This window comes from Aulonocara stuartgranti, assembly GCF_965226115.1.
Source record: "Aulonocara stuartgranti genome assembly, chromosome: 3".
NCBI classification, from domain to species: Eukaryota; Metazoa; Chordata; class Actinopteri; order Cichliformes; family Cichlidae; genus Aulonocara; species Aulonocara stuartgranti.
Window position 1 is genome coordinate 73,923,767 of NC_138941.1, and position 25,363 is coordinate 73,949,129.

General features: G+C 44.1%; 2 protein-coding genes across 7 annotated transcripts in view; one reads left to right on the forward strand and one right to left on the reverse strand.

The window, feature by feature from the left end:
- Positions 1-25,363, reverse strand: part of LOC309703501 (butyrophilin-like protein 2) — a 522,068-nt gene that overhangs the window by 341,491 nt on the left and 155,214 nt on the right. The window contains exons 2-5 of one of the 6 annotated variants that reach the window (XM_082528378.1): positions 11,090-11,431; positions 10,816-10,914; positions 7,816-8,142; positions 5,982-7,323 (exon numbers count right to left, since the gene is read on the reverse strand). The exons of 4 other annotated variants lie outside the window; for them this stretch is intronic. In XM_082528378.1, the coding sequence (XP_082384504.1) occupies positions 6,434-7,323; positions 7,816-8,142; positions 10,816-10,914; positions 11,090-11,431 (1,658 nt within the window). In that variant the 3' untranslated portion in view covers positions 5,982-6,433. Of the gene's footprint in view, positions 1-5,971; positions 7,324-7,815; positions 8,143-10,815; positions 10,915-11,089; positions 11,432-25,363 lie in introns of those variants that run through there. One more of the 6 variants, XM_082528383.1, reaches the window with a different exon arrangement.
- On the forward strand, positions 452-1,501 carry LOC309698955 (C-X-C chemokine receptor type 2-like; the record flags this gene model as incomplete). Its single annotated transcript, XM_082521724.1, has 1 exon — positions 452-1,501. One exon carries the CDS (start codon positions 452-454, stop codon positions 1,379-1,381), a length of 930 nt encoding a protein of 309 aa, XP_082377850.1. The 3' UTR covers positions 1,382-1,501.

Consider the following 25,363-nt stretch of genomic DNA (forward strand, 5'->3'; position numbering starts at 1 on the left):
GCATCTTGGTTTTGTGTCTTTTTGAGGGTTAGACAAACAATTAGACTTGGGGCCAGATGTACTAAACTGCTCAATCTATGTCTCACGTATTGTCAAAGCTCATGCAGCTGAATTTTGTAGGTTCACCAGTAAAACGGGTGTTAGACAGCTCATGCGATCACATTGAAAACAGTGTGTGCTGTTCATGGTCCTAAAATTGTTTGATCAGCATCTATCAGAAACTTCAAAGCAAATGAAAACATCAAAATGAAAAAGGAGCTGCGATGTCTTGTGCCTGTCAAGTCAAGTCTTGATCATTTTCAGGATAAGATCTGAAGTTGGTGTTGTCATCCCTTTATTTTTGTGCATACACTTCCTGTTTGTTTGATTTTTGTTTTTTGCATATTTACTTTTGGCTAAACCATTGCTTTTATTGCTATGGTTAAAATATCATTGTTTTCTGTCCATAGCCATGTCATTTGTCTTTGAAGATGATTTCTTTTGGAACAATTATTCCTATGATTACAACGAATCGAGAGAATCATTCTCTCCAGATCCAGATACCTTAGAATGTGGATATGAATCTTTGGAACCTACAGCAGTTGTGATCCTGTGCGTCATCTTCACAGTCATCTCTGTATTGGCCATATTCGGAAACCTGCTGGTAGGATGGGTGATCAGAACCAGCCAAGAAATTTTGGCTCCATCAGATGTGTACCTGTTCCAACTGACCATAGCAGATGGACTGCTGGCTTTAACGCTTCAGTTCTGTGTTGCAGCACTAACTCGAGGATGGCTCTTAGGAGACTTCCTTTGCCAACTCCTCCACATCGTCATGGATGCGAACTTCTACACCAGCATCATCTTCCTCACCTGCATTAGCATCGATCGTTACCTTGTGATTGTGCGCGCCAGGGAGACACTCAAGAGTCACCAAAAGATGTGCAGCAGGATCCTCTGCACAGTGGTGTGGGTTCTCGGTTGTGCCCTTGCTCTGCCTACTCTTTCCATTCGCTTTGACATCTCTACCGCATGGAGGCTCGCGATTCAGGGGTTCATTCGTGTTTTTGGCTTTTTGGTCCCTGCGATTGTCATGATCTCCTGCTACAGCATCACTGTTTCACGGCTGCTCACTCACAGTTTCCAGAAGCACCGAGCCATGCGGGTGATCGTAACCATCGTGGTTGCGTTTCTGCTCCTCTGGACACCATACCAGATAACCATGGTGATAGACATACTGCTGAGGGCTGATTTGGTACAGCATGACTGTGATACGAGGAGGCCGTTAAACACAGCCTTGGTCGCAACCCACTGCCTGGCTCTGCTGCACAGCTGCATCAACCCATTCCTCTATGTTGCTGCAGAAGAAAAACTCAGGAAGAAGATGAAGCTGCTTTTTTAGAGAAAAGACAGACGGGAAAGTATGTGACGCTCAAAATTCAGGAGGTCAACATGTCAGTAGATTGATCTGAAGGTCATAGTGATAATAATGCTATTTAAACTATGTTTCTTACTGCCGTTGTTTGTAGCAAATATTGGGAATGATTATATAAAGACTCTCAATATTTCACACTTGACCTCTGACCTCACTTTTACATTTCACATCAGTCTTTCTTTCAAGTTGACCCCAAAATCTGTTATTTTTACCACACTTTAATTTTAAAGTATGTGTAAAAAGAAGAAAGACAACGAAATGGACATACACAAAATACAACGCTATCCCCTTAAAAGTAAATGTTGCCCAGGGAGTGAGCTGCCTTGGCTTAAGTTTGGGCTCCCTGAGTGCTTCTTGCTTATTACTGTCATCATCACTAGTTGTAGTTGTACAAACTATCCAGCAGATGGCAATGAAGACCAAGAAGGTTGTATAGACAAATACGTGACATTAAAAAAATTGAGAAAAAACAAGATTTAAGTGTTTATCATGCAGAATTTCAGAAACAAATAAGTCATTCGCACGCGCAGTCAACTTCCCGATAAACTATTAGCCATTGGCTATGTTGAACCCGGCAGAGTCCCAAATGATCATTATTTGAACTTAAAGACTTGACACCTGTCCTAAATGTGTTTTCAGGCAGAGGATGAACATGAGGTACTGCATAAAGGGTCACTGTATGATAAATCATCACACCAAGTCAATTTACTTAAATGCAGAGCTGATAATGAGCACAGCAAAGTGTACTTAAATAATTTTGTGAGTTTAATTCTTCATTGACTTTAGTTTTGTTTGTTTTTCCGATTCAATGCACACTGTTAGAAAATACTTGTAACAGGCTCTGCAGGCATTTGTTGTCAATTTTAAAGAGACGTTGATAAAATGTTGTATTAATAATTTTGATGTGTGTTTTTTCTGTTTTGTTTTTGGTATATTAATTAAAGGTTCATTTAATTAACATGTTATAGAGCAAGTTATTACATGTTAAATCTAAAACCGTACCCAGATGTAGAAAATGGTGTCAGTAGAGAAAGTAGTTCTAGGAAGTAAGTGCATCGCTTTTGTTTATATGCCATGTATGTGCTTAGAGTAGAGAAGTGAAGCAGACATGAAATGTGGGCGTTAAATCATCGTTGTGTCTTTGATTTTCTTTGTTCTTTTCTTTTTGAGTAATCCAGATCAGTCTTTAGATCTGTTATATTTTGCCATTTTGATTTTGCAACTGTTTATTTGTGTATAACCTCTGTCTTTGTGTGTAATAAAATGAAGTAGGTCTATTGAAAGAACTGGTATCGTTTCTGTTTCTGTGAATTCTGATATTTCTGCATTGACTGGTCTGTACATGAGCTCCAAGTCAACAGTACATCCATGCTGTCGTGACCAAATGGCCCCAAAGTCACGTCTGTATTTGTGGTTTTATGGTCTTTATGGTAATCTTAAAGGTAGTCTGAAAAAATGCATTTAAGAAAGCTTTTAAATTATTTAGACACCTTTGCTCTGAGTCATTTTACGAGTACAGCACGAATGCAAACAATATATTCAATAAAAGTATGGGTTTAATGTACATGTACAAGCCACATGTTCAAGATCCACAAAGTTTATTTTCCAGAGCAATGTCATGGAATCCTTTTTATTCAGGAAAGTGATCGTGATTTTTTATTTTACTTTCCCCCCCAGCAAATCACCGGGCTTCGGTGTGCCTATTTGCTGCTGCTGGGTCTTATGTAGTTACAATGAATTAAATGAATAATAAATAAAATTTTATGTTCTTTATAGAATTTAATGTAATGTCTCTGGCTGGAGTAGCCAGCACTCGTAGAGATCATTAAACACCCGTTTTTAATTAGCCTGAAGGAGAACTCAAGGCTTAACACTGATAATAACTGATAGCTGCCCTGATATCGGTTATCGCTATATGAGGTTTTAGGTTTTGTCGAGCCAACTACCTCAAAGGAAGCTGGGCTGTGTTGAACTTCCTTCACAGTAGAAATATAACATAGAAAATAATGCAGCTTCCAAATTTTGGGGGACGTCCATAAAAACTCACATCTAATGTAAACACAGAAATAGTCAAACATGAGCAACGATTAAGGATCAAAGTTGAAAGGAATTAAACATCATGTTATGTTGATTATGTTGAGATTGGCTGTTATGGATGTAATGCAATGAGGTGTTATTACTGACAGCTTGTTGATGCTGATTCATCTGTCAAAGTATTATTGTATAGTTTGTGTTGTTTATGTTGTTATTAATGTCCATATAGAACATGTATAATGTCTATATGTAAATTGTAATAGTAATTCATATTTTTATACTTGCGCTTGTTTCATATCCTCTTCTGGTTGAGGATTACAATGACACCCTCTCTCGTCTCCAATTGGACCTTATTGCTGAGATGGTATTTAAACCGCCTTTAAGATAAAGTAGTACCATAATAATTGTAACAATCAGTTTCTTTTGTCCCAGGACAGTCTGCTTATAACTCAATCACTTTATTTTCATATTTTTAAGAACTAAATGATTACATTTGACTCCTAAACTAAAACTGTGCTCGCAAGGCAAACACATATCCAGTCATTAGTTTTGTTTTTTATTAAACCCAAATACATAAGTGGATCAAGTATAGCGCTGCTGCTATTAGTTGAAGAAAAACATTTCATTACTTCTGGAAAACTGAGTTGTTTCCAAACCGTTCTGTTGCTGACTGACCAGGAAAAGTGGTGCTGAGAAGTGGCAAAAAGCAGGACTGATATATTGTTGTTTGACCCATGGAGAGTATAAAACACAGACATAGTCACAGTAATATCTCCCACTGGATTGGGACTCCACATTTTAAACTCTGAATTGTGGCGTTTTGGTCATCACTGTGTCATGTGGTATTTCTTGAAGCCATAAGTTGCCTTATATTGATGAAAGGCTCGAGATGAAAGCAGAAAGCTCTATTCATAAACTGTATCAGTGAAACATACAGAGACACATATATATTTGTTTTAAGTAATCGTCTAAATACTAGAATTTCAGTCCTGAGATGGTCTGTAAAACACAGATATTAGTAACATTAGCTTGATGAATTCAGGGTTTGTTTGGTATCCTGGATGTTCAGGTTTTTTAGTGATGATTTACAGAAGAAAAGTTGCATTTCCAGTAAACTATCAAGGGTCACGTGGGATGGGTGGGTGATCAAAAGTTACATAATATGAAAGGTCTAATTTTTATCAACAGTTTGATGCCACCCCTCATCTTGTAGTGATGATTTTTTCTGGGTAAAAAGAAAACAAAAAATGTGTTAAAACAATCTAATCAGTGGCTGAAATTACTGATGAGACAGAGGGTTCCAGATATTTTCACCTTTTTTCTAAGAAAAACACTGCAATTCTTCAAGCATCGCTGTAAATACAACTATTTATTGCCCACCAGTACAATAACACACACAGAAAGCTCTCGTGTTCATCAGCTTTTCAGTCATTTCTGTAAATATTTGAATATTTGTGAATATTTGACAATGTTTGTAGTCTGGCCTCTCTACGCCACTGCAATGGATTTTAAAAAACAATCAAGTTTGTGATTCCAAGTGCATCTTTTATGTAAGGGGTTTAACTTAACTATTGCATTAACTCATTGGGTTTAATATATATTTGCTTTTATTTGTATCATATTTGCTTTTATTTTTTATTTTTTAGCGGGGGCAGATTATTTAACCTTTATATTTTACAGCTCAGTGTATATCAACCCACTAGTCACTTCATTAGGCATGGCTATTCAGCTGCCACACAGCCACACAGTTTTTCAGCTGTGTGTGGTTGTTGGTCCAGATGGTCATGTCACACGTTTTTATCCTTGTATTTTAGCTCATTTTAATCTTTCAATCTTGCAAACATGGATGTTTTTGGAAAGATGTTATGAAATATTTTAGGGTTTCAAATGGAAATAAATTTTTGTACCAAACTCTCTGTTCTTAGATTATTTTTGAAGACTAAGACTATGGTGACACCAAAACAGACCAAACTGTTTGAAGAGTACGGCCATCACCACCATCAGAATCACCGTCACTGAAGATATAAATACTGAAGCTCAATAAAAATACTAAAATGCCTTTAGTTGATTCAGTTGCCTTAGCTCATTGTAGAGCAATCTCCAACTTTCCTCTTATTTTGGAAGAGTAGTTGTGGTAGATGAGGTCAGGATCTGGAGTGCATACTGACCACTGCTGAAGGTTACGAATGATCTAATCGCCTCTGATAATGGACTCATCTCTGTGGTTGTCCTATAAGAACTCCGAAGCTTTTATTTTGGTATTTCCGTTGATCCGTACAATAAATTTGCATATTAGCCTAAACATTTAGGTTTAACATTTAACATTTAGCATTTAGATTTAACATTTAGATTTAGATTTAAATATAATATTTAGATTTAACATTTAGCATTTAGATTTAACATTTAGATTTAGATTTAAATATAATATTTAGATTTAACATTTAGATTTAAATATAATATTTAGATTTAATATTTAACATTTAGATTTAATATTTAGATTTAATATTTAACATTTGATGAAAAGTTACAAATATTTTACTAAATGTTGTAAAAAATTACTCGAAAAAATATGTTTTTGTAAGGTTTTGAGCTAAATGTGGAAAAATGTTGCCGTTAATTTCAGCATGTTTCACTTTACAAACGGCGCCCCATAAGCAGGACACATTTAACTTAGCTGGGTTAGTTTGCTTTGTTTCTCCAAATCTTAATGTGATTAGTTGTAAATTCTTTACTTTACAATTTAAAGCGCCTTGTGGTGACTGCTGTCATAAATTGTCACTATATAAATAAACGTGAATAGAATTAACAAAGTCAGAAAGTGCTTTAGCCTGAAACACCAGCCACAACGACCCCTAAGGTCCAGCTGTCAACTATGATTTAAGGGCTAATGTGTTGACGAGTTTAGTCTGACCCATAATTTATGTTGGAAGTAGTGGAACAGCAGCAGAGCTGAAGGCAGAACTGATCGATTCTGGAACGATGACTTCATTCCCCTTTGTACTGAGGCTGCCTCTTCTCCTTGAAAGCAGACAAGCCTTCCAAACGGTCTTTGGTTGGTATCACCTGGGAATAACAAGCCTCTTCTATTGCCAGACCTGTAGATAAATCCACCTCTATCCCCTGGTTAATTGCCAACTTTGCCATCCTTATTGCAATTGGGCCCTGGGGGTTAATCTCCCGTGCAAGCTCCAGAGCCCTCAAGTAGGCAGCATCTCCACTGTTATTCTGCTCCACAGAATGACTGACAAGACCCATTTGTTGCGCCTGTGTTCCATCAACCACTCGTGCAGCAAAGATGAGCTCCTTGGCAAGAGAGACGCCAATCACCCTAGGGAGACGTTGTGTACCACCTGCTCCAGGAATAATTGCAAGTTTAGTCTCAACTAGTCCCATTTTGGCAGTATTGGAGGAAATTCTGATGTCACAAGCAAGGGCCATTTCCAAGCCTCCTCCTAAGGCAGCACCATCAATTGCAGCAATTGTTGGTACTGGCAGGTTTCCTAGCTCTGTAATAAGGGCTCGTGCTTTGGATACAAATGGTCCCACTTCGCTCTGGTGCATCTTGGCCCTCTCCTTCAGATCTGCACCTGCACAAAATATACCAGGAACCAAACTACATAAAATTACACTGCGCACTTTTTTATTCTTCTTGATGTCCTCCACAGCTTCAAACATCATTTTCACAAGATTTTTGTTTATGGCATTTTTAGCTTTTGGTCGATTTATTCCAACGACCACAATACCGCTGTCTTCTCCGTCCAGGTATCTAACGTGCAGGTCATCCTTTGAGTCGGAGCTGTAGTATCGCGTAACAGCACCGTGACCATTCAGGCGAGGACAAAGCACAGACTCCGCCCCTTCCTCCACCTGACACACTGAAAGGACAACAAACACAACATGAGCTGTACAAAGTGTGATTGGTGTTCACAGAGCAGCATCATGTGACTCTTGTTCTGCACTAAATGAAGCGATGGAGTGGCGCCTCCTTCAGGCAGAGAAACAGCTCATGGAGAGAAATAATTATTAGAGCAAAATCAAGAGTGGAGCTGCAAATAAGGCCGAGAGGAACGCTGCAGAAAACTGTTCATGTGTGAATTCATCACTTCATAGATTTCTTTGAGCACTAAAATCAGAGCTGCTTCTATTTCTAATATGACAGCTGTACATTAGAGCTAGAACACTTTTCCTCCCAAACCCAAATGTTTTGGCTGGAAATCAAATAAAAACCAAAACAGCCACAAACATCAGACATGCTAACACTGTAACATTATTGGATGGAGCCACTGAGACTGAACCGCCATCATGAGTATGTCAGCTGTATCCACAACACCGACCTCTGACATTTGACCTGTATCTACAGCACTGACCTCTGACTTTCAGCTCCACTTGTTTCTTCATCAGGATGTTTCCCTCCCTGCTGTAGACGGTGCAGGTGTAGGTGGAGTTGTCTCCGTCTGTGGGGTATTTCAGGGTCAGACTGATGTCTCCAGGTTCCAGTAAGTTTCTCTTCATCTTCGTTAGACCGTTGTATTTATCGTCCTGTTCTTCAGGTCGGTCAGAGCCGTTCTCATACACGTGGACCTTCCTGTTGTTTGCATCCTTCCACTCCACTTTAGCATCTTTAGGCAGACAAACTGTGGTTTCGCAGATCAGCTGGACAGACTCCACCCCTGAATCCACCTCCACCCAGGGGACTGAGAGGACAACAAAGCACAACATGAGCTGTAGTAACATTTTTTAATAATCATCTGATGGCCTCCTTACAGTAAACCTACCTCTGTACTGCGCCTCAGTGCTGCATTTGATACACCAGAAAGCATTGACAGTAAAGTAATTATGCTGCTGCTGTCGTTTCTGTCATATCCATCTCATAGATTCATGAGGATTCTTCCTCAGTTACAAACGTTAGTCATGGAGTTCCAAAAGGTTCTGTACTGGGACCAGTTCTATTCAAATTATAAATCTTTCTCTTATAATATAAGAAAACAATGTAAACATTTTCACTGATATGCAGATGAAACCCATCCATCCATCTTCATCCGCTTTATCCGAGGCCGGGTCACGCGGGCAGCAGCCTAAGCAAAGAGGCCCAGACCCCCCTCTCCCCAGCCACCTCCTCCAGCTTATCCGGGGGAACACCAAGGCGTTCCCAGGCCAGCCGAGAGATATAATCTCTCCAGCGTGTCCTGGGTCTGCCCCGGGGCCTCCTCCCGTTGGGATATGCCCGGAACACCTCACCCAGGAGGCGCCCAGGAGACATCCTTGTCAGATGCCCGAACCACCTCAGCTGGCTCCTTTCGATGTGGAGAAGCAGCGGCTCTACTCTGAGCCCCTCCCGGATGGCCGAACTTCTCACCCTATCTCTAAGGGAGAGGCCAGCCACCCTTCGGAGGAAGCTCATTTCCGCCGCTTGTATCCGCGATCTCGTTCTTTCGGTCACTACCCACAGCTTGTGGCCATAGGTGAGGGTAGGGACGTAGATCGACCGGTAAATTGAGAGCTTCGCTTCACTCAGGTCCCTCTTCACCACGACGGACCGGTGCAGCGTCCGCATTACTGCAGCTGCAGCCCCAATCCGTCTGTCGATCTCCGGCTCCCTTCTCCTATCACTCGCGAACAAGACCCCGAGATACTTGAACTCCTCCACTTGGGGCAGGAACTCATCCCCGACCCGGAGTAGGCACTCCACCCTTTTCCGGCTGAGAACCATGGCCTCAGATTTGGAGGTGCTGATCCTCATTCCCGCTGCTTCATACTCGGCTGCGAACCGTTCCAGTGCGAGCTGGAGGCCCTCACCTGATGAAGCCAACAGAACCACATCATCCGCAAAAATCAGAGATGAGATTCTGAGGCCACCAAAGCGAAAGCCCTCCGCCACTTGGCTGCGCCTAGAAATCCTGTCCATAAAAATTATGAACAGAACCGGAGACAAAGGGCAGCCCTGGCGGAGCCCATCACGCACCGGGAACGAATCCGACTTATTGCCGGCAATGCGAACCAAGCTCTTACAACGGTTGTATAGGGATCGAATGGCCCGTAACAATGGGCCAGACACCCCATACTCCCGCAGCCTTCAGGAACTCGGGGCAGACCTCATCAACAGCTGGGTTGCAGATGAAACCCAGCTTTATTAATCTATGAGAAAAGATAAGAGTTAAACTACCAGCATGTCTTAAAGTCAACAACCTTGATGACCTCCAGTTTTTTTTTTAAATTCATACATAATTGATACATAATAATTCTTCTACTCGACCATTAAAACCTGAGAAATAGGGGGATCAATGACTGATACAAAAGGAGGAACATTTACTGTCAGCACATGTTTCCATGGCTGTATCCCAATTCAGGGTCTGCAGCCTTAAAGGCCACATTTTAAGGCCGATTACGTCACATTGACGTGACGAAGGCTGTCCCAATTCAAAGGCTGCTCAAAATGCGGCCCTCAAATTTATCCTTCATTTCCCTGAACTTCAAGGATGTGGCGGTGTAGACTTCGTGGCCCAACATATCCCAGAATGCATAGTGCGGCGATGGGTGTGGATAATTTTGCTGGGAAAAAAAAAAAAACGGCGGATGAGGGGCGCCCGAAGAGTAAACTTTAAGTACTGAATATTATGTCACTTATTTATGTGCAAATGTTTAATAACGAAGAACATTAAAACATTACTGTTGGCCACATGTCGGCAAAGTTATGTGACATTAGTGACGTTTGTACTAACTTGGTTTTAAAGCCTTTGCTTTAAAATATACGCCGTTCAATAGCTGAGCTTAATCTTACAGAGAATGATCAAAGCTCATGTAGAAAGAAACAAACAAATGAACAAAAGATTTTCTCCTTCATTTCTGTTAAACAAAGCTGTATGAAACGTTTCCAGCTGTTAGTATCATGGTTGCTAGGCAACCTGGGCAGCACAACGGAGGCTAGACCGTCCCATTTTACAAGCCTCGCACTTCTGGCCTTAGCGGTCTTTGAGTACGCGGCCCTTGAGGATCGTTGAGGCTGCATACTTTAAGGCTGCAGACCCTGAATTGGGATACAGCCCATGTCAGCCTGCTGTTTACCACCACAGAAGAAGAACAGCTTGTACACATGCAGCCTCTGTGTCAGATCAATGCAGTGAAGCACACACACTGTTTAGTAAAGTCATGTTGTGGAGCTGTTTCACTGATCAATGACTGAGTCTGAAGGAGGTTTTCTGACTTCTGGAACAAACCTGGAAGTTTCTCTTCAGCTCTCTGTATCAGCTGTTTGTAACTCTCAACTCTTTCAGCTTCTGGAACAAGTTTGTGTGAGCCACAGTCAAGGAGCCACCAGAGGACACCTGCTAACCATCGGCATTATGGGTAGTGTAGGAGGAGACACTCACCTGACATGAAATAGTGACAGAAATGAAATAAAAGACCTCCAGAAACCACAAGAAGAATCAGGAGAACCAGGAGAGCTTTGGCCCAAGATGGGAACCGTTCTGTGGAGAAACACAAAGAACAACATGACCTTTGACGTCTGACTGAATGTAATGATATATTTTACTGAATATACCTCAAGCCAAGATACTTGTAGTCAACATGTGTTTTCAGCAGTAAAATAATAAAGTTTTATCTGAATGATAAAACCGAGTGATCCGAGTGTTTGTTGCTGACCTTTGACCTGCACCTGTACATCGCCCAGTTTCATGTAGCCATATCTAAGGTCTGTGACGGAGCAGGTGTAGGTGGCGCTGTCAGACAGTTGGAGGTTGGTCAGGTTCAGGCTGAGCTCTCCAGTTTCCAGAGCGTCAGTCTTCATGGATGTTCGGCCGCTGTAACGCTGGTTTTGATCTTTCAGTTCGTCTCCTTGAAGCTGACGCTGGTGGACGGTTGGAGGACTGAGGTCGGAGCGACTCCACACCACTGTGGGGTCAGTCAGAGCGAAAGTGTTATACTGACAGGGCAGGATGAACGAGTCCCCCTCATACAGCTCCACAGCTGAGGCATGCTGGGAAACTGAGGACACACAGACAGAGACTCCATGAGTCACTTTGAGGTAAAGATACACCAGGTAGATATTTGTGTTTTTCTTTCCTTTACTTTCTGTACAGTCTCTCACTTCTTATTTTTTATTTTTAGATTCTTTACTTTTTTGTGAATCTGCATGCTCCATGCATGTGTAACAGGTGTATTAAAAAGACCATTTGTATTTCACCAAAGATCCATCCTGTGGTGTTATTTTCATTTGTCAGTCTTGTTTATGGACATGCATATGTATATATATTTATTTTCTGTATTTATATTTTGGGAGCTTTTATTTTCTTTGTGTGACCTTTGACGTCCCACAGAGTCACTTCCTGTTCCGGTTACAGAGCGATTAAACACAGTTAAAGTAATTGAAGTCATTCAAATATTGTTTGTTCCTAGGGATGGGTACCGGTGTCCGGTGCCATGATGGCACCGGTTCTGACATAAACGGTAGTAACCAGACCGAAAAGCAGCGCACATTTCGGTGCTTTATTTCGGTGCTTTTTTTTCCTGAGCTGTGATACACTTCTAGCCAATCATTTTACGTTTCCGAGGATAGTAGGCGGGCCCAGGTACGTACGTTCTTTTAGAGCAGAGCTGCAGATTAAAAATGTCCAAGGCGAAGCGGTCAAAAGTCTGGCTGTACTTCACAGCAAAATATGCAAACTCAGCAGCCTGCAACAAGTGCTTTAAGCTGATACTGTGATACTGTCAAAGGAGGTAACACCTCAAATCCGATGAAACACCTGGCGACGCATAGCGTTTTTTTTAAAAGCCGAGAAATGCGCCGTATTTGATAGCTTGCTGCGAGACCTCACACTGAGCACATCTACTGCGGGTGGGTTGCCTGTTATCGGACCCGGAGTTAGCAACATCCCCCAAAAACCCGAAGAGGAGAGTCCTGGCTCCTAGCCCTGCCAGTGTAGCAGAAATGATGAGGATGATGATGGCAGCAGCAGCCGTTCTTCTCTGCGTGAGTAGCTTAATGTTGTTCGCGTGTAATTTACGCTGAGTAGGCTAACCACGTTATTACATTAATGCAGTAAGGTGAACTAGCAAACATCATCATAGCTACATGCGGCTGTCTTCTTGTTTGATGGCAGATACTCCCTTCACCCTGGCCAAAAAGGCTAAAATGACCAAAGAAAAAGTGGAAAACAGTTAAACATGAGAGGTTTTTGGATAAAGTTTGTGTTTTTTCCATTGTTTAAGCACTGCTTCCAGCCAAGAGTGATACCATATATGCCCCATAGCTGCAGAAAAGGCTAACATTGTTATCTTTTTACAAAAAAACTGCTGAACATGAGAGGTTTTTGGACCAATTTTGTGTTCTCCATTCTTTAAGCACCGGTTTGAGCACCGCCACCGTTTCAAAAGTACCGATTCGGATAAAACCTAAACGATACCCATCCCTATTTGTTCCACTTGTGCATTTTGTCTCACACTGTTACTATATGGTCACGATGCAGTGCATTTTAATTTGTTATATATGTTTATATGTATATTTCATTATTTTAGCAGCTTGATTTATAATGAGGTTTGTTGTGATGTCACACCTCAGTCGGCTAGAGGCCCTGCTGGGGAGAGGTGTGCATGCAGACGTCCAGTCATATGAAGTTGCTGCACTGAATTTGTTTTTATTTGAACAGTTTTGAGAGGATAAACCTGCCTCAGCTGGCAAAGCGAGAGTCAACTCGTCTCATCATTCGCATAACAAAACACAGAGAACACAGCAATCACAGTGTCAGGCCAGACCACCTACACCTGTCACTGTGCTGCTGGAACACTCACCCAGTGAGGGACAGTAAAGGATATTTCTATTCTTCTCTTTTTTAAGTTCTTTTTTTTTAATTGTAAAGGTTTAATAAATATTCAAGTGTTGATTTTCTCAGTTTCTGCGCTTTGGATGTTTTGGAATAACCTTCCTCTCCATATTAGACAGGCTACATCAGTGCAAGTCTTTATTAAAAAGCTATTTTTATTCCCCCGCTTTTAATTCTGTGGGTAACTGATATTATTATTATTATTTTTTTTTTTATTCATTCATTCATTCATTTCTTTCTTTTTTTTTTTTTTATTTTATTGCTATGTCTGATTTTATTACTATGTGCATACAGTGTTGGGGAGTAACTGAATACATGTACCGCCGTTACGTATTTAAAATACAAAATATGAGTAACTGTATTCCGTTACAGTTACCGTTTAAAAAGGTGGTATTTAGAATACAGTTACTTTGTTGAAATAAATGGATTACACTGCGGTACTTTCCTGTTTCATATTGTGGCGGGTCAGGACTGTTTGGGTTTTGTTTGACAGCTACGTTCTGTTGTTCCAGGTGGCGGCGTTATGGTTGCCATGGTTACAGGGTGACGCTCTCTCTCTGCGTGTTTCCTGGGTGAGAGAGGCCTTTCTGTTGTTGTTGTGCTAAGCTAACAGGCAGAATGTTACAGGCATAGCTCTAAAGAATGTAGCATCATGGGCAGTGTAGTCCGTGCTGCAGGGAGAATGGACTGCCATACCCGTTATGTGTCTGTGAGCGCGAGGAGGAGAAAAAGGAAAAGTAGAGCTGTCATCGAGCAGAAACGGGAGCTGGAAGCATGTAAATATAATAATAACTACTGCAGCCAAGAAGAGAGCCTGACGAGCCCAGTTGTAAGTAAGCTATTAAGACTCGACTGTACGCTGTGTTCGTGTTTTCCTCCAAAAACAACAAGTTCCATTGGAGCAGCCTTTCAACACCTCTCTCTGTCTCTCGCAAGCAAAGTTGACCCAGACAACAAAGTAAAGCTAGTTTGAGCCCGACACGAACCCGACATATTAGCCAGAGGTCCCTTTACTATGGTTCGGAGCCGCGGACCTTCAGTAACAGTAATAAATCACAGCAATAGGACATTCATGTAGTTGTAAAAGCATGATAATATATTAAGTAATCCAAAGTATTCAGAATACGTTACTCTCATTGAGTAATGTAACAGAATACGTTCCAGAATACATTTTGGGGCATGCATTCTGTATTCTGTAATGGAATACATTTTAAAAATAACCTTCCCAACACTGTGTGCATATTAGTATTGTACAGCACTTTGGTCTACCAGGTGTGTTTTTAAAGTGCTATATAAATAAATAAATGATGATGATGATGATGATGATGATGATGATTTTAGCATTTACGTGTTGAAAAAAGCCAAAAAACAATCAAACATATTGAAACTCATTGTTTTTGTTTTTTAAAGCTTCTTGAAGATGGCCTGTTGTGCCATGTCAACAACCTCATTCAGGTTTGTAACTGAGCTCCGTGTGTGGGAAAACCCTGAATCACTGAGTTCATCATGAGTACTCAGTTATAATATCAGTGCAGGCACGGGTGAGATAACCAGGTCCTGCTGTTATAAGTGTAAGTGTCACAGAAATGGCTTATGTATAAAGAAGTTTAATAGATGGCTCCAGCAGTTAAAATGTTCCTGCTTGTACATTTCTGTGGACAATATTGTAAAGGTGTGTTTATCTTGTCACAAAGAACAAGTTTTGTTACACCGCTATTGTTGGATGATTGTTGGTATTTGTGTTGCCCTCATGTCTCACACTGCTCTGATCAGCCAGTATTTTTTTAGAAACAGCAGCATGTGACATCACGTAATGGCGGAGCTTCAGTTCATCCTTTGTCTTTTTTTTTTTTTTTTTTTTTTATAGGACAGGGGGAAAGAAAGAGGGGGAGAGAAAGAAAGAAAACCAAAGGGGAGAAGAGACGGTGAGAAGGGGGGGAAGAGAGAAGAAAAAATAAAAAATAAAACAAACAACAAAAAAAACTCCTGGGTCACCTGTATGGAGAAAAAAAACAAACAAACAGAGGAGACAGCAAACAACAAAGAGCAACATAATAATAGGGAAAAAAAGCACCATCACAATAAACTAGCTAGTCATAGATATCAATAGTTACTAAATAATAGACGATATTGTTCAGCACACAAGATAGACAGCGCACAGTGTGCTTTGAGGCAGCAGCCAAGAAAGCTTTAGTCCGCGTCTGTGAATACCCATGTGTACACCTGTGTGCATGCTTGCATTCCAAAGGTTTCTCCATGTAATGATCTGCTAGGGAGTGTGGGGAGCCACAGCCCTGTCCTTTATGGTATCAAGCGGGTATGGAGGAGATCAAAACTCCAGACATCCAGAGGCCCCCAGAACACAAGAGACCAAGGAAGACCAACAGAGGGGCAGCCGCGCCACTGTTCCAGTAAGAGCTGAGGAGAGTCCCAGATGAGGGGTCATTCAGCAGCCGCGGAGCAGAAGCCAGGGGGAGTTGCAGTGATGCGCCCGTGGGCTCCGCCGGCAGCCAGCCGTGCCTGAGTGACCGAGCCCCAGGCCGAGAGGCCGGGGGCACCCCACCTCCGAAATGGCCCGAGCGAGCCCCAATAAGCGGCCGCCAAGGAGTGAGCCGGTGTGTACCCGGACGCCCACCCCCAGATACAAAGAACCACCAACGCACCGACACCTGAGGGAGTCCGCCACCGGCAGGGGAAGTGGTGGTGGGTGGAGATAGGCCTCCAAACCTTGGAAGGCCCGAGATGTCCCCAGAGAGGTGGCGTTTGATACCCAACCTGACATATAGACACAAACATACAGGCACACACAGACACAAACATCCATTCCCACCCTCATGCTCTCATGTGCACTTCACACTCAACCGACGTGGAGACAGACATAAAGAGACGCTGTATACGCGATCACACTCCCCAAGCGTACTCTACCAACCGGGTCTAGGTACCCTTGCCCCTGGAGGGGGGAACTGCACCCAGACCCAGGTGGTGTTACCCTTTTCCCTACGGTGGGGAGAGGCAGACCGGCCCGACTCCGCAGCAGCAGGGAGGCCCCACACCCCAGACCGCAGCCGGACGGCCAACTCCTCCTAGCCCCCCCCGCTCCAGCAGGCCGCAGAGAACGGGGGTGAGAGAAGACTCCAAACCTCCCTCCACCCGCTCATAGTAGTGTTGACGCATGTGTGTTCTAAGGTGCAATTAAAACCCAGGAGGGCATGGAGCTACCTGCCAGAGAGCAGCAGGTAAGCGCATAGTCCCTCCTGTTGGCCCTCAATGTCTACATGTATTTAAAATTGAGAGGTGGGCAACGACGCCAGGGGTGAGGTGTACACCCTGATGGTAACTTGGACTCCGTGTATTGTGCCCAACCACAAGATCCTATATGTATGTGTAATGAGGGTGTGAGTAATGTGAATGTCTAAGTTGTGGGATAAAATTGAGGCAGAGGCAGCCAGAAGGGGACAGAGGGGGGGGGGGGGGGGGGTAGCCTCCTCTGCATCCTGGTGACATACCCCTACTCCAAGGCCCTGCATGTGTGGGTGGTTGTGGTGGAGCGGGAGGAGGGAGGCAGCTGGAGATGGGGAGGGAAGGAAGGGAGGGGCAGTGACCCCTCCCTGGGGCCAGCTCCCCCGCTGACCCCAGTAGGCACTCCCACACTCCGCGACCAGCCAGGGAAAAGGGGGCCCAGGCCCATCCAGACCGGGGCCCAGCGCAGCAGCGCCCCCCGGCCCCACGGAGCCTGGGACAGTCCACCCAGCCCCACCACAGAGAAAACTGCACCCACCCCACCATCCACTCGTCTTCCAGACTACATGAGACAATAGACGCCCAGGCTGAGATCTTCCTCCACCTCTCCTGTATCTCCCCCTCCTGCAGAGAGTTCCTGAGGGGAGGAAAGCTCCTGCAAGGTGTAACAATCTCCCCCACCGGTTGAAGAGCCCCACAGGCGACTCGACACACCGGCGGCACCCTGCGCCAGGGATGGGCTCCCGTGCACCCACCCGCCCACAACCCCGGCAACACATAAACCAGGACCCAAGGCCCCGAGGCCCAGCCAGGGCCCCGGCCCAGAGATGGAGTGCCCCCAGACCCTCACGCCCATCCCGGACCCACCCAGGGGCAGACAGGCTACCAGGTCAGTAACCCACGTCCATCATCACAGACCCTCCCCTAGCCCCGCTGCACGTAGCCACGAGGAAATAGTCAGAAAAGAGCCCCCAACCGGACATGACCGCTACCCCGGGTTGAGCCCCCCAAGGAAGATGCCTCCGGGGAACCCCCCGACGCCCTAAGCCTGTCCCTGCCCCCACACCAATCACAACATTGAAGGCGGGACCAAACTATGACCCCCCACCCCCACTAGGTGATGGAGCCGATCAAAGGAGCCCAGAGCAACTGATCTGATGTGGTGGCCGAGGCTGTATCAAAACTAATGTAATCTAATAGATAATTTCTATATTGGTTAGAATTAAGATTGTTTTTATTTTTCCAGTTCATGAGGACAGTTTTCTTGGCTATGCATAGGGCAGTGAAAACCATGTGGGCTATATTGTTTTCTGAAGTGACATTATCTAAGCTGCCCAACAAACATAGTTAAGTCCTCTTTGTTTCTTGTGGGTCGGCTCACTTTGATTGTGTTAAGCAGTTAGTTTGGAGTGAAGTTGTTTGAGTTCAGTTCTGATCAGCTGACCTCTCTGAGGCCCCGTGTCACTTACTGTTGGATATTTGTGCATTTCTGGCTCAATAAAAGACACTTTTTCCCAAAATGGCCGCTGTGTTCTCACGTCTGAGCGGCTCGCTCCATCACACTCGCTCACGCCCCAAAACATGAATGTGATATAAGCGTGCCCTGAAAGCTGAATACAGCTCCATACAGCAGTGTGGAGAATATGACAATGAGCTCAGACAGTCAAAGATTCTTTTCTATGGATGGTTTTCAGGAGACGTTTGGTCCCTGCAGGACCAGCACGTTGTAGCACCTCACAAGTGTAGATACTGTAGGTGCAGTGAATGTTTAAATCAGGGGTCCCCAATCCCAGTCCACGAGGGCCGGTGACCCTGCAGGTTTTAGATATCACCCTGGGTCAACACAGCTGAATCACATGATTAGTTCATTACCAGGCCTCTGGAGAACTACAAGACTGATGTTGACTGTATCCCAATTCAGGGTCTGCAGCCTTAAAGTACGCATTTCAAGGCCGATTACGTCACAGCGGCGCGCCGAAGGCTGTCCCAATTCAAAGGCTGCTCGAAATGCGGCCCTGAAATGCGGATGAGGGGCGCCCGAAGAGTAAACTTTAAGTACTGAATATTATGTCACTTATTTATGTGCAAATGTTTAATAACGAAGAACATTAAAACATTACTGTTGGCCACATGTCGGCAAAGTTATGTGACATTAGTGACGTTTGTACTAACTTGGTTTTAAAGCCTTTGCTTTAAAATATACGCCGTTCAATAGCTGAGCTTAATCTTACAGAGAATGATCAAAGCTCATGTAGAAACAAAAACAAATGAACAAAAGATTTTCTCCTTCATTTCTGTCACACAAAGCTGTATGACACGTTTCCAGCTGTTAGTATCATGGTTGCTAGGCAACCTGGGCAGCGCAACGGAGGCTAGACCGTCCCATTTCACAAGCCTCGCACTTCCGGCCTTAGCGGTCTATAAGTACGCGGCACTTGAGGATCGTTGAGGCTGCGTACTTTGAGGCTGCGTACTTTAAGGCTGCAGTTGAGAAGGTAATTTATCCATTTAAATCAGCTGTGACGGATCAAGGACACATCTAAAACCTGCAGGGACACCGGCCCTCATGGACTGGGATTGGGGACCCCTGCTTTAAATTGCACTGATTAGAAAATACTGGACATTCAATGCTAAGATTCAGCACACTGTTTTAGAGGCTGGGATTTGGTGAATTCTTTATTCATCATAAATGATGAATCCTTTGATCATGATTTATGTCCAGTTGAGAATGAATCTGTGCACTCACATATTAAATGAACTGAAAACAGTAGTGTGATCTTCCTATAAGGAATGTGTCATGATCCTGGGTCGTTGACCCAGCGTTTTGTGTTTCTTTTTGGGTTCATCTTGTGTTTGGTGTTTATTCTGATTCTGTATTAATTCTTTGGGTTGGTTGTCGTGTTTATTATCCCTACCTGTGTCTCCCCTCTGTGCTCCGTTCAGGTCCCTGTGTTTTTGTTGCAAAACAGTCTGGGTGTTTCCGGTTTTATTTTGTAGGTCTGCCTCTCGCTATGCCCATTAGTTCCAGCTGTGTCCCCTCCTGTGTGCCATGTCTGATTACCTGGTGTGTGTATTTATACACTCAACAAAAATATAAACGCAACACCTTTGTTACTGCTCCCATTCCCCATGGGATGGACGTAGAGACCTAAAATTCATTCCAGATACACAATATAACCATCCCTCCCAAACAGTGGTCACAAATCAGTCCAAATGTGTGGTAGTGGGCACATCTGCTATATTGAGATAATCCATCCCACCTCACAGGTGTGCCACATCAGGATGCTGATCTGACATCATGAGTAGTGCACAGGTGTACCTCAGACTGCCCACAACAAAAGGCCACCCTGGAATGTGCAGTTTTGTCTCACAGCAAAATGCCACAGATGCCACAAGCAATGAGGGAGCGTGCAATTGGCATGCTGACAGCAGGAATGTCAACCAGATCTTTCGCCCGTACATTGAATGTTCATTTCTCAACCATAAGCCGTCTCCACAGGCGTTTCAGAGAATATGGCAGCACATCCAACCGGCCTCACAACCGCAGACCTCGTGTAACCACACCAGCCCAGGACCTCCACATCCAGCAGGTTCACCTCCAAGATCGTCTGAGACCAGCCACCCAGACAGCTGCTGGAACAATTGGTTTGCACAACCAAACAATTTCTGCACAAACTGTCAGAAACCGTCTCAGGGACGCTCAACTGCATGCCCGTCGTCCTCATCGGGGTCTTGACCTGACTCCAGCTCGTCGCCGTAACAGACTTGTGTGGGCAAATGCTCACATTCGATGGCGTCTGGCATGTTGGAGAGGTGTGCGCTTCACGGATGAATCATGGTTCACATTGTTCAGGGCAGATGGCAGCTGAGAATGTCCCAGTTCTTGCATGGCCAGCATACTCACCGGACATGTCACCCATTGAGCATGTTCGGGATGTGCTTGACCGGCGTATACGACAGCGTGTACCAGTTCCCACGAATATCCAACAACCTCGCACAGCCATTGAAGTGGAGTGGACCAACATTCCATAGGCCACAATTGACAATCTGATAGACTCCATGCGACGATGTGTTGCACTGCATGAGGCAAATGGTGGTCACACCAGATACTGACCGGTTCTGGGTCCCCAGACCCCCAATAGCGCAAAAAACTGCACATTCCAGGGTGGCCTTTTGTTGTGGGCAGTCTGAGGTACACCTGTGCACTACTCATGATGTCAGATCAGCATCCTGATGTGGCACACCTGTGAGGTGGGATGGATTATCTCAATATGGCAGATGTGCCCACTACCACACATTTGGACTGATTTGTGACCACTGTTTGGGAGGGATGGTTATATTGTGTATCTGGAATGAATTTTAGGTCTCTACGTCCATCCCATGGGGAATGGGAGCAGTAACAAAGGAGTTGCGTTTATATTTTTGTTGAGTGTAGTTCTTGTGGCGTAGTCTGTGTTTCTCTGTGAACCTCCCGTGTAGTCTGCACTGTTCCATGTTTCTTCGTGTCTCTCTGCTCCTCGCTTCATGTCCTCCATTTTGCATTAGTTTTCACAGTTTAGGTTTATGTTCGGTTCTGCCCACACCTTGGTTTTGTGCACTGTAAATAAAACCCACTTGCACCTCCGCCATTGTCTGCTATTGGATCCTCCTTTCTCCTTTTTCCTCCACACGACTGCCGCCCCAGCCGTGACAGAATGAGAGAACTGACAGCTGTTATTTTAATCAGCCTGTCTCAGTTGTTTTAACTGTAAGTATCATAAAGTAATGTGGTAACATCTGGACTGACGAGTTTACTGTCAGCATTTTAATCGCTAGTTTAAAGGCTGTGGGCTGCAGCCGTTGCTCTAACACTATAAGTGCAACAGCCCTCAGTGCTGGTTCTAACAGTCTGAGCTGCTTCCAGCTTTATTTGTGAAGAGCACAGCAGCTTACAAAACACATAGCTAGCTCGTACAGCTGCGACGTAAAACTTTCATAAACTAAGATGACCTTAAAATAACGGGGCTACGTGCGGTGATGCTAGCGTTAGCCATGTTACCTTCAACAGGTGGTCAGACTGCATAAACAGGCACACAGTCAAAGGTTGAGCTCTCTGTTTCGCTGCAGGGTCCCTTCATTCTTCACATTTCCGTGTCGAGCCGAGTGTAAATCCTGAGGCTGAACGGCCTTTGCACAAGCACACACACTTCTTAGCAGGGTGAAGCTATGAGAAGAAAAATCCAGGCTGGCAGCCTGTGTCTGTCCAACCCAGTGACTTTCTACAGTCATTCGTCCAACCAATCAGAGAGCTCCTTACATCCCACGGTGTGGCTAATTTGCATTGCAGCAGGATTTTTAAAATGAAGTAGCTAATCCAAATGTTAATCCCTGAGCAAACAGGAACGGGAAATGGATTTTGATATGAGGAGTGGAATCACCATTTTAAAAAGCATTTTGAAAATCAGTTTATTAAAGTGGAATTCAAAAATGAATTTACAAATGCAGAATTTATTCTACAATTCATTATTTAAGCACAGAATACTTTATTTCAATGCGCACGACTCTTGTGGTCCTCCATAAAGGAGTCCCTCTTGCAGCAGATATGTATATTAAAATCACCAGAAATATGAACACGGTTATAATTTTAAAAAAGAGAAGCTGGGAAATCTGCAAATCCGGAAATAAAAGACTTATTGTATTTGGGTGGCTGATAAATCACAGCACAGAGAGTCACAGGGGGGCCAGTCAGGTCAAATAATTGAGCCTCGACGCAAGAGAAAGTAGGAGTAGGCAGTCGCTGAAGTTTAAGTTTATTTTTGAAAACTGTGGCTTGGCCTCCAACCTTCCCTGGAAGTCTCGGTGAGCTGGGAAAAAAAACAGTCAGGGGGAAGGAGTTCAGAGAAGGAGAAAAGTTCACCGGGGTGAATCCAAGGTTTGGTCAGGAGCAAAACATCCAGCTGCAGGGTGAGGAAAAGATCATTTAGGATGAAGGTTTTATTCGCCAGCGATCTTGAGTTAAACAATGCCATCCGGCTCTTAGCCACGTCATCCCTGACAGAGGCGCGTCTCAGCTTGCTTAGGAGTCTCAGAGGTTCCAATCCAGGTCCGAAGCGGCGAGTACACAACTGGAAAGGTCGGATAAAAATGAAGTCCAATAGGGCAGATCCAGCAATGGCTGAGCAGTTAAAGGATGGCCGGCCATGGGAGGTGAATGGAAATCACAGAGGAGTTAGCCACAGCATGTGCCTTAAATAAGGCTTTAAGGGAGACCCGAATAGTCTAAATAGTCTAAACAAAAAGTCTAAATAAAAAGTACGGAAAGAGATGAGGATTGGAGTGGGTAGAGGTGAGCTGCTGTTTCTTTTGATCACCAGTTTTCTCCTGTTTTGAGTTAGTTAGGGAGGTCAGACTGTCTCGGTTTTGGGTCGCTGCTCTTGCCGTCGACCGGCCAGTCAGCTGAGCAGTTTTGCGTTCTTTTTCTAACTTTAATGCTGTTTTCGTTGTTGTTTTTCACCGTCTACTCAGTAAATTTGTATTATTTTCTTTTTCCTAATTTTTGTGATTTTGTTTCCGACACTCGACATGACCCCAAGGCTCACCTACACCAGTGACTCCCTCATCTAGCTGCGGCTGCAGCCTGAACATTGATGGCTTTTCACCACTTCTTCGTCTGGACAGGCGGCAGCGTGTGTCTGTATTTAAACAACAGCTGGTCCTCTACAGTCACTGTGAGGGAGAAACTGTACACCACAGACATCAAGCTTCTGGCTGTTTCCCTGCGCCTCTACTACCTCACCCGAGAATTCCCACAGCTTTTCATCATCTTGGTTTACATCAACCCCAGAGCTGATGCAGCTAAAGCCACAGAGTACTTCACCAACAATCTGTACAAACTGGAACAATTATCACCGGACTCTCCCAAGTTCATCCTGGGAGATTTAAACCACTGTTCCCCTGACAAGTCACTTAAAGTCTGGTCTGCTGGGGCGGCAGCATCTCTGCCGGGACAGGAAGAGACTGAACAGGCTGATCCGCAGGGCCAGCTCAGTTCTAGGATGCCCTCTGGACCCAGTGGAGGTGGTGAGTGACAGGAGAATGGTGGCTAAGCAGTCATCCCTGTTGGACAACATCTCCCACCTCATGCAGGAGACTCTGACAGCACTGAGCAGCTCCTTCAGTGGCTGCAGCACCCACAGTGTGGGACGGAGAGATTTCACAGGTCTTTCCTCCCCACTGATGTCAGACTCCACAACAAAGACTTTAACTGATCAAACACACATTCACCAGTGTGTGAATGTGTGTGTGACTGAATGTGTAAAGCGCTTTGGGGTCCTTAGGGACTAGTAAAGCGCTATACAAATACAGGCCATTTACCATTTACCACACAAACCCACACACGTGCAAAGTTGTATTTTTACTTAGTTGTATAAAGCATTTGTATTCTATTTTTATCCCATTGTATATTTTATTTTATTCTATTGTATATAGTATTTTAGTTTATTCTTTTCTATTCTGTACAGTTGTGCACAGTATATTATTCTTATTGTATTCCAGTGTTCTCTAATTTTTGCTATATAACTTTTGCACTGTCCACTTTCTGCTGTGACAAAACAAATTTCCCACATGTGGGACTAATAAAGGTTATCTTATCTTATCTTATCTTATCTTATCTTATCTTATCTTATCTTATCTTATAGGATACCAACAGTATGTTACATGCAGCACACGTGAGGGGAAGACTCTGGATAAAAGCTATGGCTCTGTACCAGATGCATTTAAAGCCCTACCCCTCCCTCCTCTCAGCTCAGCAGACCACCACACCATCCTGCTGGCCCCTGCTTACACTCAAGTCATCAAGAGGATTAAAAAGGCCACCAAAGACATCATAGAGTGGACAGCGGAAAGTATCCTCACACTACAAGGAGGATTTTCTTCACCGGCTCTGCTCTGGATAAAAAGGACGTCAACAGGGCCATAAAAACTGCTAAACTGGAGTACAAAAACACAGCTGGAAAAAAATTCACCACAGGGGACCTCCGCTCAGCCTGGCAGGGCCTCAAACCATGGCCTCTGTGAATACTGCAGTCACCACCCCCAGGAAGAGAGCAGCAACCCCTCCTCCCTCCCTGACAACCTCAATGCTTTCTACACCAGGGGCCTGTTCTTCGTACGTCGCTTACTACATCCAAGATCAAATGACACATCCAAGACCAAACCATCGCGCTAACCGTGAGCTCGCTAATCCAGTTCCCCGAACACGCCTGCTGTTGACGATTAGTACAGCTGGACGCAGTAATGTGACATCACTGGGTGTCGTAAAAGGGGCTACGCATCGATAGTAGAAACATTGATCGGCAACCCGCTGATTGGTCGGCGAAAATGTCGAAGGGGCGCGCTCGGTATTTTCCGGCAGCAGAGCAAGAACTCATGAGTGAGGGATTTCAGGAGTTTCAGAGTTTAATTAAAACGCAAGAGAACACTGCAAAGGCTGCAGAAGCAAGGAGAGAGGGCTGGCAGAAAGTTGCTGACAAATCAAACTCGTAGGTAATTTAATAATAATAATAATAATGGATTGGGTTCATATAGCGCTTTCCAAGGCACCCAAAGCGCTTTACGATACCACTATTCATTCACTCCCACATTCACACACTGGTGGAGGCAGCTACGGTTGTAGCCAGGCTGCCATATCGCGCCATCGGCCCCTCTGGCCAACACCAGTAGGCGGTAGGGTAGATCTATCATATGACACTATATTGTCCAATATCATATGGCATTATATTATATTATAATATGTTATATTATATCCCCTTTCACATTAGAGCCACAACAGGACCCACAAGAACATGGGAACAAGTAAAAGTGGAATACAGGAGTATTC